Source organism: Ochlerotatus camptorhynchus, unplaced genomic scaffold (assembly GCF_037179485.1).
Source record: "Ochlerotatus camptorhynchus isolate MF236.1 unplaced genomic scaffold, CSIRO-AGI_Acam_v1.1 ptg000867l, whole genome shotgun sequence".
In the NCBI taxonomy this organism is placed as follows: domain Eukaryota; kingdom Metazoa; phylum Arthropoda; class Insecta; order Diptera; family Culicidae; genus Ochlerotatus; species Ochlerotatus camptorhynchus.
This window is the reverse complement of record NW_027041326.1, coordinates 132,383-146,932: the sequence shown is the minus strand read 5'-3', so window position 1 is coordinate 146,932 and position 14,550 is coordinate 132,383. Positions and strand designations below refer to the sequence as shown.

At 38.2% G+C, this 14,550-nt stretch overlaps 1 protein-coding gene across 2 annotated transcripts in view; it reads right to left on the bottom strand.

Annotated features, from left to right (window-relative positions):
- The window catches only part of bma (SCY1-like protein bma), a 142,406-nt gene that overhangs the window by 70,571 nt on the left and 57,285 nt on the right, over positions 1–14,550 (bottom strand). For both annotated transcript variants that reach the window (XM_065238669.1, XM_065238670.1), the window contains exons 8-9: positions 12,007–12,152; positions 11,774–11,927 (exon numbers count right to left, since the gene is read on the bottom strand). In XM_065238669.1, coding sequence (XP_065094741.1) covers positions 11,774–11,927; positions 12,007–12,152 — 300 coding nt within the window. The remainder of the gene's footprint in view (positions 1–11,773; positions 11,928–12,006; positions 12,153–14,550) is intronic.

Genomic DNA, 14,550 nt, shown 5'->3' with positions numbered 1-14,550 from the left:
TCAACAGCATTCCGCAAAATGCCGTACAGAGCTTTAGTAGGATTTGTTATTAGCTACAACTTTTGCCTGAAACTCAAATCTGTATCTTTTATGCATCACGAATTAGAGCGGGCAGAACTTGTTACTGTTTTTCAGTGAATGTAAAATACATTCACTAAAAAAACATTAGTGGCTTCTGTTCGCTCTGGTTCGTCATGCATAAGAGATACGGATTCAAATTGCTAACAAAAGTTGTAGCTAATAAGAAAACATAAAAAAGCTCTATACATTACTTTGCGGAATTCTGCTGATGAAAAAAGTTAGGGGCAAATGAATGTAAATGAATGCACGAAATGAATGCAAATGACTGTCCATGCCTGGTCATGAGAACAACATGCAGTCTTATAAGATGTAATAGTCCCAAATCTTAAATCAGCGGTTATGCAAGGGAATTCTTTCGTCGTTGTTGCTGTTGAATCTTGGAACAAATTTTTTTTTTGCAAAATATTGTAAATAAAAATACTGAACAGTTAGTCATAACTTTCATTTCAAAAATCAAAACCTTCCTAAGCAAATAAAAAATCAGTCCTTTTACGCCAAAGAAAAATAGGGGCCTAGTATTTTTTGTCACACTTGAAAGATTCTAAATCAATAAATAAATTGAACAAGGAGTGGAAAAATAAATAAAACTACACAAAATGCAGTTTTTGCCACTGTACCAAATTTTTAAGACAACATTTTGTTTTCTTGATCTAAGCTCAAGTCAGTGCTCATGTTTGAATCATGTCATACTTTTTACTAATTAAGAACTATCTAAACCATCATCCTTGAAAATTTGATGTGGTATAATAGTTAAAAAAAATACAGCTGTATATGTGTGTGCCTTTTCACACGAATACACCCTTTACTGTTACTTCTGGAATCTCCCAAGGCTATTGTCTAGTCCTCTTTTGTTTTTTTTATTCGTAAACGGCATTCCCGTCTTCCTTAAAAACATAAAAGTTCTAATTTATGCTGAATACATGAAGCTCTTTTTAGAAATATGAAACAAAGAAGACATCGGCATTCCAGAATGAAATACGCTTATTCTATATTTGGTGTAACAAATGCCTGCTACGCTAAACATGTAATTTATTAACTATTAATAGAAAAAGAAACATACCAGACATTTAAATGCTATAGGGAAATCAAGCGGTGGAAAAGTGTGAAAAAGTTAGGGATCTAGGATTTATCGTTAAGGACAAACCAATATTTACTGATTTTTATAATACAATCATCAACAAAACATACATCATGCTTGGCTTCGTAAAACGATTCAGTTTTAATTTTCACAACCCGTATACAAGATTCAAATTAGGGGGAGCGGGCAAAAAAAAACTTTATATGGTGAATTAGGTCAGACCCCGATTTGCTGAACGTCTTTATACCAAAGCTATTAGACTGGACAGATCACTAAGTCAACAATCAGTTAATCGAAACTGATTTTTTCCAACCAGAAATTAAGAATTAAATTTAAAAAAAAATGTGAAACTTTGTTTTTTAATAAAGTTGATTTCATTTTGATCGAGTTAACGGCTAACATAACAAGAAGGAGAACAAAAAAGTTATGGAAGATTATCAAAATATTAAATTATTTTAATAACTCATTGATAATTTATTGTGATATAAATATTTTGTTTGGATTACAACTTCAGTCATTACAATGTTATTGCATGTATGGCGAGAAAACAAAATTAAAGTACATCAAATTTTTATTTCATCATTAAAATATCATAACGATATCAAATTTTGTTTTCACTTCAAGTTGTTAATATATCAAAATATTTCATCAACAAACTGATATCAAAGTTTGTATTCATATTGATGTTCAGAATAATATTTAATACAATTTAATTATTATTTTGATTTAAGACTTTGTCCGTGATGGCATAAAGTGATAAGTCGCTTGAAAAAAAAAATACTGGTGGATTATGGGCACGGTTTACAAATTCATGGCTAAAGCTCATTTAATTTGTTATTCCGAATTGCTGAGATTCTGGATCCTGGAAAAACAGAAAATGATTAAAGTTTTTAAACAACAAGATAAGGAATCAAAGTTTCAGAATGCTGGAAATCATTTAAAAGAAAAACTAAAAAATATAGTATACCTGACTGCCCGAGGTATAAACAGCAGGGAGACAAAATTAAGCGATCTCTGCAAACTCGCTCCAAGAGAACAATAGCAGAACTCTTGAAGAATACCGCTTCATCTTCTCAGACCAAGCGGCATCGGTGGTGTAGTGGTAAGCGTGATTACCTCTCACCCCAGCAGGCCTGGGTTCAATCCCAGTCGGCGCCGCCGGGATGTTCTGAGGCATAACATCTCTGATCACGCCTTCCTTCGGAAGGGAAGTAAAGCCGTTGGTCCCCGGTTCATGAGTTGATGAGTCGATAGGTAGGGTCCAGGTGTGGGAGCTGCCTCCCTAGCGTCGGTAGCATTGGTGCTCAGTACGAAAAACAAGATTGACGAAAAACAAATCAAAGGAAAAAAAATCTTCTCAGACCGCACCAAAAAGCAGTAGCACGTTCTCCATTTTGCCAGTTGATGATCTAGACTCTGACTCAGAGGTCGGTGAGGATAGTCCGTTTGTCTTTAAAGGCAATACGAGAAAACGAGCAAAAAACACACCACAGAAAAGCCTCGTAAGGCCACTCGTATGGACCACCCTTCGCACTTGGAAAAATCAAGAGGTAACGGAAATGCACCGAAACCCATTCCACCGGGTTTTAAACCTTGTAATTATGACAAGAACTTTCCGTCACTTCCAGAATCATCTAAAACCCCAGATGTCAAAGTTTTTCGGCCAGAAAATCAGCTGAATAATCAGCAAGAACATGCCCCCATGTTCACGTTTTCTGGTATTGTGGATAGCTTCTTCAGTATATTCAATATCTCTGACTCAACGAGAAGCATGATTTATTTAGTGCTGCCAATGGTGAAAACTCTTTTGAATCAACTAGCTTCTAGGTGGTCCTTCCTTGCATCGATCATATCCTTTGATGGATAATTCTCGGAATGAGGTCGGGGATATGATCTCTGTTCTTCAGTGGAACTGTAGAAGTCTTATGCCAAAACTTAACACATTTAAATTTTTAGTTAACAACTCACTTTCTGATGCATTTGCCCTTTGCGAAACATGGCTCTCTTCAGACAACGATCTTGCTTTCCACGATTTCAACATTATTCTCCTTGACCGCGCAGATTCGTATAGAGGGGTGCTTCTGGGGATCAACAAGCTCCATTTCTTCTACAGAATCGATCTGCCTTCGGTGACAGGCATTGAAGTTGTTGCATGTCAGGTTAACATTCGAAGTAAATGCCTCAGTATTGCCTCAGTATATCTTCCACCGAGAACTGCGATTTCTCGTCAAAGTTTCTCGGATATCTGCACAGCTATGCCGGAGCCACGGTTGATTTTGGGCGATTTTAACTCTCACGGTACAGGATGGGGGGAACTGTACGACGACAACCGCTCAACCTTGATATACGACATGTGCGACTTCTTCAAAATGACAATTCTGAACACCGGGGAGGCAACACGAGTAGCCAATACCTCCAGCAAAAGTAAGCAGATTAGACCTCTCACTTTGTTCGATTTCATTATCGTTGGATTGCTCGTGGAAAGTAATCCAAGATACCTACGGTAGTGATCATTTGCCAATCAAAGTTTCTATTACCAATGGTTCATCTTCTACTCGCTCGGTTGATATCGCGTACGATCTTACAAAAAACATTGACTGGCGAAAATTCGCTACCGCGGTTCTTGATGCCAGTCAATCGGTTGAAACATTCCTCCACTGGACGAGTACTCCTTTCTTGCGCGTCTTATCATCGATTGTGCGCTGCGAGCACAAACGAAACGTGTTCCGGGTGTTTCCGTTCGCAAGCGACCTCCCACTCCGTGGTGGGATTTGGATTGCACCGACGCGAACAGCGAGAAGTCCGCCGCGTTTAAACGCTTCCGCAAACACGGTAAGGTCGAGGATTTCGAGCGGTACACCGACCTCGAGAAAACGTTTAAAGGCTTGATTAAATTAAAAAAACGCGGCTACTGGCGTCGGTTCGTCGATGGTTTGTCGCGAGAGACTTCCATGAGTACACTCTGGAATGTCGGCAGGAGAATGCGAAACGTGTCATCATCGAATAACGAAGACAAGGAGTACTCGGACAGTTGGATATTCAGCTTCGCGTGGAAAGTTTTCCCGGATTCGATGTCAGTTCAAACTAACGTTCGTGATCGTCCGTCGGGTAATAACAAAATAGTATCCCCGTTTTCGATGGTGAAATTCTTACTTGCTCTCCTTTTATGTAACAATTCAGCTCCTGGAATCCCAAGCAGGAACGAATATCTCGATACCCTAAATTGGTATGGATGAGCCTGACATAAGAGGTAAAATACCAAAAAATAATACCAAAAAAATGTTCCCACAATACCATTCCAATACCAAATTATGATAATGCAATACCAAAACAATACCACCCAGGTATTCTTTTGGTATCCAAATATCAATTTTTGGTATTTAAAAAGTATTTTCCATGTAATTTTTTGGTATTATGCTTTGGTATTTTACCTCTTATGGCAGCTGGTTAATACCAATTTTTGGAATCAGATCAGAATTAGGTATTCATTAGTTATTTTCTCCTGCTCGGGATGGATAGAATCAAGTTCAACTTGCTTAAAAATCTCACAGACGTCGCGAAGAGACGCTTGTTGAACTTATTCAATCAATTTCTGGAGCACAACATTGTTCCGGATGACTGGAGGCAAGTAAGAGTGATCGCCAATCGAAAACCCGGTAAACCCGCGTCGGATTATAACTCGTACCGTCCCATCGCGATGCTGTCCTGTATACGGAAATTGTTGGAGAAAATGATTCTTTTTCGTCTAGACAAATGGGTCGAGTCGAATGGTTTACTTTCAGATACGCAATTTGGATTTCGGAGAGGCAAAGGAAGTCGCTCGTCTTGCGTTGCTTTCAACTGAAATTCGACCAGTTGAATTTCAGTTGAAAGCGCAAAAACAGCAAATGGGTTCAGTTTTCTTGGACATTAAGGGGGCTTTTGATTCTGTTTGTATCGATGTCCTTTCGGATAAACTCCACGATAGAGGGCTTTTACCAATTATGAACAACTATTTGAGCAACTTGTTGTCTGATTAATATATGAGCTTCTCTCATGGAAACTCGACAATTTCACGAATTAGTTACATGGGTCTCCCCCAGGGCTCATGTTTAAGCCCCCTTCTTTATAATTTTTATGTAAAAGACATTGATGGTTGTCTTGATAAAAATTGCTCGCTAAGGCAGCTTGCAGATGATGGCGTTGTGTCCGTTATAGGGCCATGTGCACCGAACCTGCAAGGACCATTGCAAGATACCTTAGACAATTTGTCTACTTGGGCTATGAAGCTAGGTATCGAATTCTCTCCGGAGAAAACTGAGTTGGTTGTTTTTTTCTAGGAAGCATCATCCTGCACAGTTACAGCTTCAACTTAAGGGTAGAACAATCACTCAAAGTATATCTTTCAAGTATTTAGGAGTCTGGTTCGATTCCAAAAGCACGTGGGGAAAACATATTGCGTATGTGAATCAAAAATGCCAACAAAGAATCAATTTTCATCGTAAAATTACTGGAACTTGGTGGGGAGCACATCCGGAAGATCTGATCAGGTTGTATCGAACAACCATCTTTTCGGTTCTAGAGTACGGTAGCTTCCGCGGCGAAAACACATATCTTGAAGCTGCAACGGGTTCAATACTGTTGCCTTCGAATCGCGCTTGGCTGTATGCACTCGACGCATACGATGAGCCTCAAAGGACTCGCGGGTGTTCTCCCACTGACAGATCGTTTCGCGGAACTTCCTTCCGGTTTCTTATCCATTGTGAAGTAATGAACCCATTGGTAATAGAAAACTTAGAGAAGCTGCTCGACATAAATCCTCAAAAAAGATTCATGAGTCTCTATTACGAGTACATTCAATTCCTCTCGTGTTTGCCTCCAAGACTTTTATATTTTCTATGTAAATTTTGATCTGACCATGTAGCAAGAAATCCGTGGAATACCAGATCACCATCGGTCGATGTTTGTTCCCATAATTTTTGCAAACAAGTGCCACCATGTCAGTAATAATAAGAGTTTTTTCACAGATGGGTCAACTATAAACGCTTCCACTGGATTTGGAGTATTCAACGAATTTCATAGCGCCTTATATCAACTGCAAAAACCCTGTTCCGTATACTACGTTGCGGAACTAACAGCCATATTCTACGCAGTAGAGCAAAATGCCTCACTACCATCTGATCACTATTTTATTTTTACAGATAGCCTTAGCTCGTTGGAGGCTATTCGATCAATGAGGCCGATGAAGCACTCCTCGTATTTCCTGACCGAAATCCCAGATAAATTGAGTACTTTATCTAACTGCTCCTATACTATCACCTTAGTTTGGGTCCCATCTCATTGCTCAATTCCAAGTAATCGTCCCCCGCTTTACTAACGTTAGTTTAAGTAATTTTGTAGACCAAACGATGAATAACGGCTCCGCAAAGCTGCGGCAAACGAGCCTGGAAAAATAAACACATTAAAAAAAGTTCATTTACGGTTTCTTTTACAACACTGCACTATTACAACAACAATATAGAAATTAATTTAGTCCAGACAAATTTACTGATCACTGATATTTGCGAGCCGTTGTCAACACCCGTTAATTCAACCGGTCAATTTTACCAAAAAACAAGCACTTCATTTACTACCAGCGCCAACTTGTTCGTCAATTAAATGGAATCGAACGATACTGCAAAGTTTATCGGAGAATTTTTTGTCAATGAATCCAAGGTGTGATGTGATCCAAGGTGCTTTCTATCCGGTGACCCAGGTCTTATAAACGGTAATATAGAAAAATATGAATGATTGTATTTTCAGCAAATATATATAAAAAAAATGCACAGCTTGATTGCTCTAGAAATTTCATTACCATGCCAAACAGATCGAAATTCACTTATCAATAGTATTTTATTAAGAAAATATGCGTGGAAGCATCGAGAATATGCTCCCGGATACATTTATTTGGTGAGTACGTTCGAGTTGAAGATTGTTCTTATATTTACGTTTATCGATTGCATTTTTGAGGGGACGTGTCTGCTATTGTGGACAGTGCGTTTCATGGTCGGTTTGGTGTGGCTGGCAGCGGGTAGAGGAAAATTTGCATGCGTGGGCGGAATGCCGGTTGCGCCGGATTAGGGTTCGGATGCATTGTTTGCGGGAGCGGGTACGTCCCTTCGAGGAAGTAATCGAGATTTATTTTCCCATTTGCCAGAGGGATGACCTCGATCGTGTGATGCATGCTCCTCAGTTTTTGCGGTTAGGTGCTTACGAATAATGCATTATGGTTTTTTTTTTTCATGCAAGAAAACAAATGTCGCGATCGAACATGTAAGCTTGGTTTTTGATGTGTTGTTAGATGCGTCTTTAACGCGATCATGGGGGCCGTGTTTGGAGACTGACGGTACCCAATTAAAAAAATTCACAATGTTTACGCTTTACTCATTTCATTTATAGAGCCTCAAGCTGTATTCAAACGTTATACAATATGAGGCAACCTTTACTTAACCTCTATACAGTCTATAAATCTGGCGACCTTAGTCAGCTAATTATGGCTGTGGGGATGGTTGGAACAAGCTCTTATTTCACTTCCATTTGCGCTTCTAAACAGCTGATATCCTGCTGTTTAGTTGTGCAACTTTTTCCCGGCTATCCAATACCACTACACAGCTTTCTCTTGAAGCCTGGTTAAATATTGTGTAGGTTTCTTTTTGTGGTTCGAGGAATTGATTGAGTTTATTTTGCTGTGCGAATCAAATTAAGCGAAATTATTTATAAGCACACCACCAAGTCATTTACCCTGCACCGGAACCTGGAATCAAACTCAAGACGACCGCATTGGCAAACCATGACGCTACCAACTTCGCTACGCCAACACTTTGAACTAACGTAAAATAATCTACATGACTGTCTACAACAATATCTCTGAGTAGAGACTATTATAAGTGTGCATGAATCACTTTTTTCGACTAGTTACTTCACCTTTGTAAAGGACCAGAGTAAAAGCTGTAACAGTGCACACGTCTAACAATAAATCTAGTTGACTGTAAAATTGCTTCCAAAGTAGCACTAGCACAGTTTATTAGCTGAGTAAAGATTGTTTATTTGCACTTTTGATATTTATGTTATTCAGCAAGAGTGGTTGGTTGTGTAGAAACCATCAAATGAGGTATATATTCACTTTATTAGCTTTGTTTTGCAGCTATAAGTTGAAAGTTGATTATTATTTGCGATCGTAGCTTGTATGATGTGATATGAGGGGCTTGGTGGCCTTAGAGCGACAATTTTTGCTTACTGAGTAGAACATCATGAGTTTAATCTCAAGCCCCTCCACATTCGTTAATTGTTTTATTTGTTAATGTGAATACATTGGAATAAGAACAAATCGATCATTAGTGTGTTGTAATAAAAGGAGCTCGTTTGCCTTGTGGCAAACGTTTTTGCTTACTGAGCAGAAGACCGTGGGTTCAATCCTAAGCTTTTTTGCCTTATAGGATCGTTAGGATATCAATTCAGCTTATCGTTTACCAAAACGAACCCTGCTGCAAACCCAAACCTCTTATTCAATATCCCAGTGATTCCTCGTGGAAGTGCAGAGGTGTTCTGGGCTTCCATCAAAGCGAGTGTCACGTCAACACATTACTACCATAGAGGTAACTCTAAAACTGGTAGGTCCCGAAGACACGTGCTCAACTTTTTGGCTCAGCTCTGGTACTATCTTCGGTCCCAAGCTATTCGATGCACCCCTCGAAACATAAGAAAATCCACGAACCCCTCATTTTATCTGTCAAACTTTCATAGCAAATCAAAACAAACATAGTGTAGTACTAGAATTTCGATTAGAATGGGGTGCGTTAATCGATTTCCTTGGGACCAATAGGCTAGTCAAGAAGTGAGCCAATTTCAAATCGATAGTTTCCACCGGTTGTTACTACCCCTTTCTTGACACACGTTCAGACGCGGAAGGCGCTAGTATTGCCTAGTTTGAGAGCACCAGTTTTTACACATTAAGGATGATTGCTAGTCCCAAGCATCGTCTATTGGTTCTCTGCGTAATTACAATTGATCTGAAAATAACTGAGTAGCAACCGAGGGTGGTCAATCATGCTCATGCCCATGAGTTATATTAAAAAACCTTCTATTCAGGATCAATTCTATGAAACATAAAACAGTGACTATATTCGTAAATGTGAAACAAACAGACAAAAAATAATTGATTCGAATCTTAGTTTTTGAACGAAAGTAGTTAATTACAGATCTAGTAGATTTAAAGATTTAAGAAAATCAGGGTTGAGTTCAATCTCTAGATAATTGGGCTGTATGAAAAGAACAGTTGATACATGGTCGATTGTTCCAATTCAGGCTGACTATTAAACTGTTTAACACATTTATGAGTGTCCTTTAGATTTTTCATCGAGACAGAGATCAAGGGTAACATAAAAAAAATCACACTTGCCCCCTCCTGCCTCCTGCCTACGCCTTTGTCAATACTGGAATATTGCAGCATGCAGGGAGTAGTGATTCCACCCTATGGTTTTTCGTCCGTATTATTTTTCCGGATACTTGGACCCCGTTAGTTTGCTGCAAAGGATAGCATATCCGGTCAGCATTTTACCTGCCGAAGCCGAAGCATCTAGGAATCCAAATAATGGAATACGGACAAAAACCATCTGGGAATAAGGATACCCGACTGTAGTTTGGTTACCTTTTTCAATCACGCATGATGAACGATTGAAATCAGTACAATAGCAATTATTGCAAACGATATCGCTTCGCATCGTATTGCCTCACACCGTTCGAAAAGTTCATGTAAACTTATGCGAGATATAGTGCCCATAACATTTAAGCTAGATTTAGCATAAATTTACGCGATATTTCGTGTAAATTTTAGCGCAATATCGCATAAATTATCAATATTGTATGCAACCTTGTAAACGATTTCGTTGTTTATGCCAAGTATAGCTCAAAATTAAACTAAGGGAAATTTTACGCGACAGTTAAAATTCAGAATTTTTTTTCTGTGCAGTATAACGCTTATCAAAGCTTATTTTTTACATACCTTGATTGCAATAACAATATCTGATTGACGGCAGTAAATAGTAATAATGTTTAAAATCTCTCTTTAAAATGTTCATGAAGACTGGGTATTGGCAGACAACAAATCAAGAAGATTGGCAACCCTTCCATTTTCTCATACAAACGCTATGAAACAGGTACAATCACGTCATCTGCCGCTCAAAGGTAAAAACTTCGAACGAATTTGATAGCAAAGATTACATCCTCAGACGAAAGGTTTGTGTATTTGCTCATTTTTCTATGCGTTGCTTCCACCTTCACTCAAGCGCAGCGTCACTGTATCTGTCGCTTGGACTCTGTCAAAGTTGCCAGTCTTCTTGATTTGTTGTCTTCGGTATTGGCCACATATTTTGAAGAAAAGGTTCAAAACCATGAAATAAACTGATCTACTATTATGTCAAATTGTCAAAAACACTATCACTTTGCTGAGTTTATGACTTTTGTTCATTAAGTATTATTAACTTTTCCCTGAATTTGAGTCCATTGAGAAATATTCAATTTTTTCACAAGTTTTCCTGCATTTTATTCAAAATGCGTGCTTTAAAGTAGTTTAATTATTTTTTTTAAGTTTTTTCTTTTATACATTTAAAACAGTTAAAAGAACATGAAAAATTGTAAATTAAAATAAATAATATTGAAAAAAAAAAAAAAAATGTTTTCATCCATTATTTTCTGTTTTCAAAACTTGTTAACAGAAGGCTCTAGAGTTTTAACGTCTTTTTCTGAAGTAGTTTATTTTGATGATATAAACAACTAAACGGAAGATGCCAATCAAGTTTCCAAAATGTTAAAGTAAAAAGTAAGATTTTAGCACCATCTATGTGGATGAGTTTTCTACTATCTATTTAACGAGTGTTCAATAAAAAATGAGAATGATTTCAATACCGTCCAGCGCTCTTGTGAGAGCATCGTGACTAAGTTCCGTCGTACGGCTGACCAGGGCCCCTTCTCCAATATTCATTGACATTTTTTGAATATTAAACATTATGTTTTAATAAAAAATATCGAATTCGTTAAAAAAAAATTTTTTACCAGTTATATGAGTGAAAAAAATATCATTTTTATTGAACACCCGTTATGTCAATAAGTGGCCCATATTTTAGTGAGAAATTTTGCTGAAAACTCAAAATATATCGTTTAATGGCCCGTTGTGTATTGTATATCAATTTATTTGTTTGTTTATACAAAAAAAATTACATGTACAAAGCAAAGAAAACTCAATATGAGGTGACTGAACAAGGTGCTTGGATAATTGATACAGTGATACACTGTACATACAGTCTAGCTAATTATATCAAGACAAGTATAAATAGCCAGTTCATTCTAGTACCAATCATGTACATTATAATCCAAACGCGAATGAGTTCATTGTGCTGCTACTAGCTCTTGTGCAGCATGATTTCAGTTCAATCCTAGAATGGCAGTAATTATATCTTCAACCAAGCACATCTAATGGAACTCGGTTTCTACCCTGTCTTTCTCCATCAGATGCCATTTTGAGTACCACTTGTGTGTTGAGTGCAGCACCTATCACCTTCTTCTACCCCGTCTGGTACATATGGAGCGGAAATTACTTACCTGCACCTGTATCGTTGTACTCTCGAGCGCATTGAACAACAGCGGAAGCACTTCCGTCCTGATGTCGTCCCGTGGTGTTTTCTCTAGGATTATGTGTAGATTCTCTAGTAATGCTACGGTTGCCTGTATAGATTTAGGGGCTACAAAAACAGTCCTGTGGGCGAAAAGGGAAAGCGGATAAGTTATGGTTACGATCATCTCCACTCTGCTGGTTGGGGATGGTTGGAACTTACTTAAAGGTTGGTAAAATGATTGCTTCGTATTCACTGTTTGACGATTCCTTGACCAGGGTTAACGCGGGTTGCAGAACTGCAGCCAGTACCTCATCAGCCCGCATTTCCTGTTGTAAATTAGGCCAGATATGTTGCCACCACAGTTTCTGTCAGGAGTCGGGGGAGACAGAGAAAGTAATGAGTATATATTCAATCTTGTGACACGGAATCGATGCGGTAAAATACGGAAGATTGGATAATTTATGAATTGATGAAATTCTTCTATTTACCCACAGCAATGAGGCTTGGGAAGATTGCTCGGGGATGGCAGCTGTTTGGAAGCTATTTGTTGTGGTAAAGTTTTCTCCCTTTTAGGATTTGTGTGAGTAAGTTTGACGAAGACTTTGTAAAGGACGATACCATTCAAAAGAGAATGTTTTTACGCGTCGGTGGCTTGCTAGAAAGCAACACAACATTCCTTAGGCGGTACAAACAGGCATCCTTTTTTGATTGTGATGGACTGACGGAATCCGGAATTTATTTCGTGGAGAACACTGAGGGCAAAGCATAACAGAAAAGTTTGGAAAATGATTGAAGAGGTTATGTTTACCTTCAAAGAGGCCACCACGGAATAAGATATTTGAAGAATGATTTAAAGCTGAGCTGTGTGAAGTGACCACCTTCTTGGGCACTACCCCATATCATTACTCCATGAAAACTGATGCATTATATAATTAGCTCCATGAATGGTTCTCCTAACATTATGTTTCCAAAAAGGAAAGAACTTTTAGCTGCCATAATTGCACGTGCCAAAAATTGAACTCTACACTTCTAAATGTATTAAAAAGCGGTAGTTTGTAGCCAAAATGGTTCAAATTTGGAAGAATGGATGAAAGAACTGGAAGATTTTAATTTTTCAATTGTTTAATACTTAGTGTAGATTGGACTCACGGAACTTAATTTAAGGACAGTTAAAAAAGCATGGCTACTCCAAATTTCAGGAATCGTACCATTTGTGTTTAGAAACCCCCATGCGTTGTTACAATATGAGCCGCAAATAGAAAAACATGTGCATAGGAGAAATAAATGAAAGTGTGCTATCTCATAGATGAACCAGCCTACCAGCCTGAATATCTTCTAATTTAAGGAAATTGATCAATGAAAACGTGCTTTTTACTCAAGAAATCAAATAGATAGATAGAAATCGTGTTTGATTCTAGATAAATATTTCAAAATATCCTATCTAAATTGATCGATTCTCTTTATTGACTTGCTCTTTTGATAACTGCTGCTATGCACACAGATTTTGCGAAACTTTTAACACATAGTTCATTAATGGGGTTCTTACCCCTCACATATAGACATTTTCCGATTTTGTCGAGCTTAATCGAATGGTATATGACACTCGGCCCTTCGGGCCTTTACTCAAAAGTCGGTTTTCCAAGCGATATTTCTTGAACTGTCTACAACTCGAAATTGTTAAAATTGAATGCTATTGATATAGAATAACAATCCTGTTTGAGACCACCAAGGTAGAAGAAGATCCTGACAATTACGGCAAATCAACCGAAGCCACCTCACTTTTCATCACCACATTCAGAGAGTACGTCTCTTCTCTTCTATCATCGCAGCATCTCAACAAACGATTGGGCCTACGAGGCAGTCGACGTGACGAGCTCGCTTCAGTGCACGGAAAGATGTTTGCAGATAATACTGTGTTATTCTTTGCAGCTAATGATGCCGGTTTACACTTGAATGAAGATTTCAATTTTTTTTAAAATTATAATCACTTTAACGCTCTTGGGTCATTCGTGATTTGTCTGGGGGTGAGATTTGAACTCGTGACTTTGGACTGAGAGGTATGGATTCTAACCACTACGCCGGGGTCGCCCTCCAAGATTTACATTCTCTAAGTAGATGGTTTTTTTTTTTTTTTATAATTACTTTATTTGTACAGGCTCAATCGAATAAACTTTACAGAGCCGAGTTATTCTTTGCGTTATACATTATTACTGTCTTAAATTTAAAGTTAAAGGAACTGGACCAAGTACTCGCGGTTGTCTCGAGGTTAGTGGAGATTTACAATTTTTTGGATGGGAAAAGGGAAGAAGGAGGTTTGAAATGTGGTTTACGATACAACTATTTAATTAATCCTAAAGCATGAAATTATTTCTATTCACCTTGAAAACAAACATTGAAAAAAAACCCATACGTACAAAATACAAACTAAACACAAGGTTAATCAAACTTACAATCTAAGGTTAATATCCTTAAAGTAAACGTATATGAGTTTCATAAACTCCAGATCGCGTCTAGCCAAAATATCCCGAACTGGAACATTAGGTTGTCTACCTCGAGCCCGAAGGGAATCATAAAAATGTGATCTGACTCCACGATACTCCGCACAAGACCAAAGGATGTGATCAGCGTCCTGGTAACCTTGTCCACATTCACAGAGATTGCTGTCTCCCAACCCCACACGGAACAAGTGAGCGTTTAGACAATAGTGATTGGACATGAGACGAGACATCACGAGAATGAAGTCTCGACTCAAGTCCAACCCTT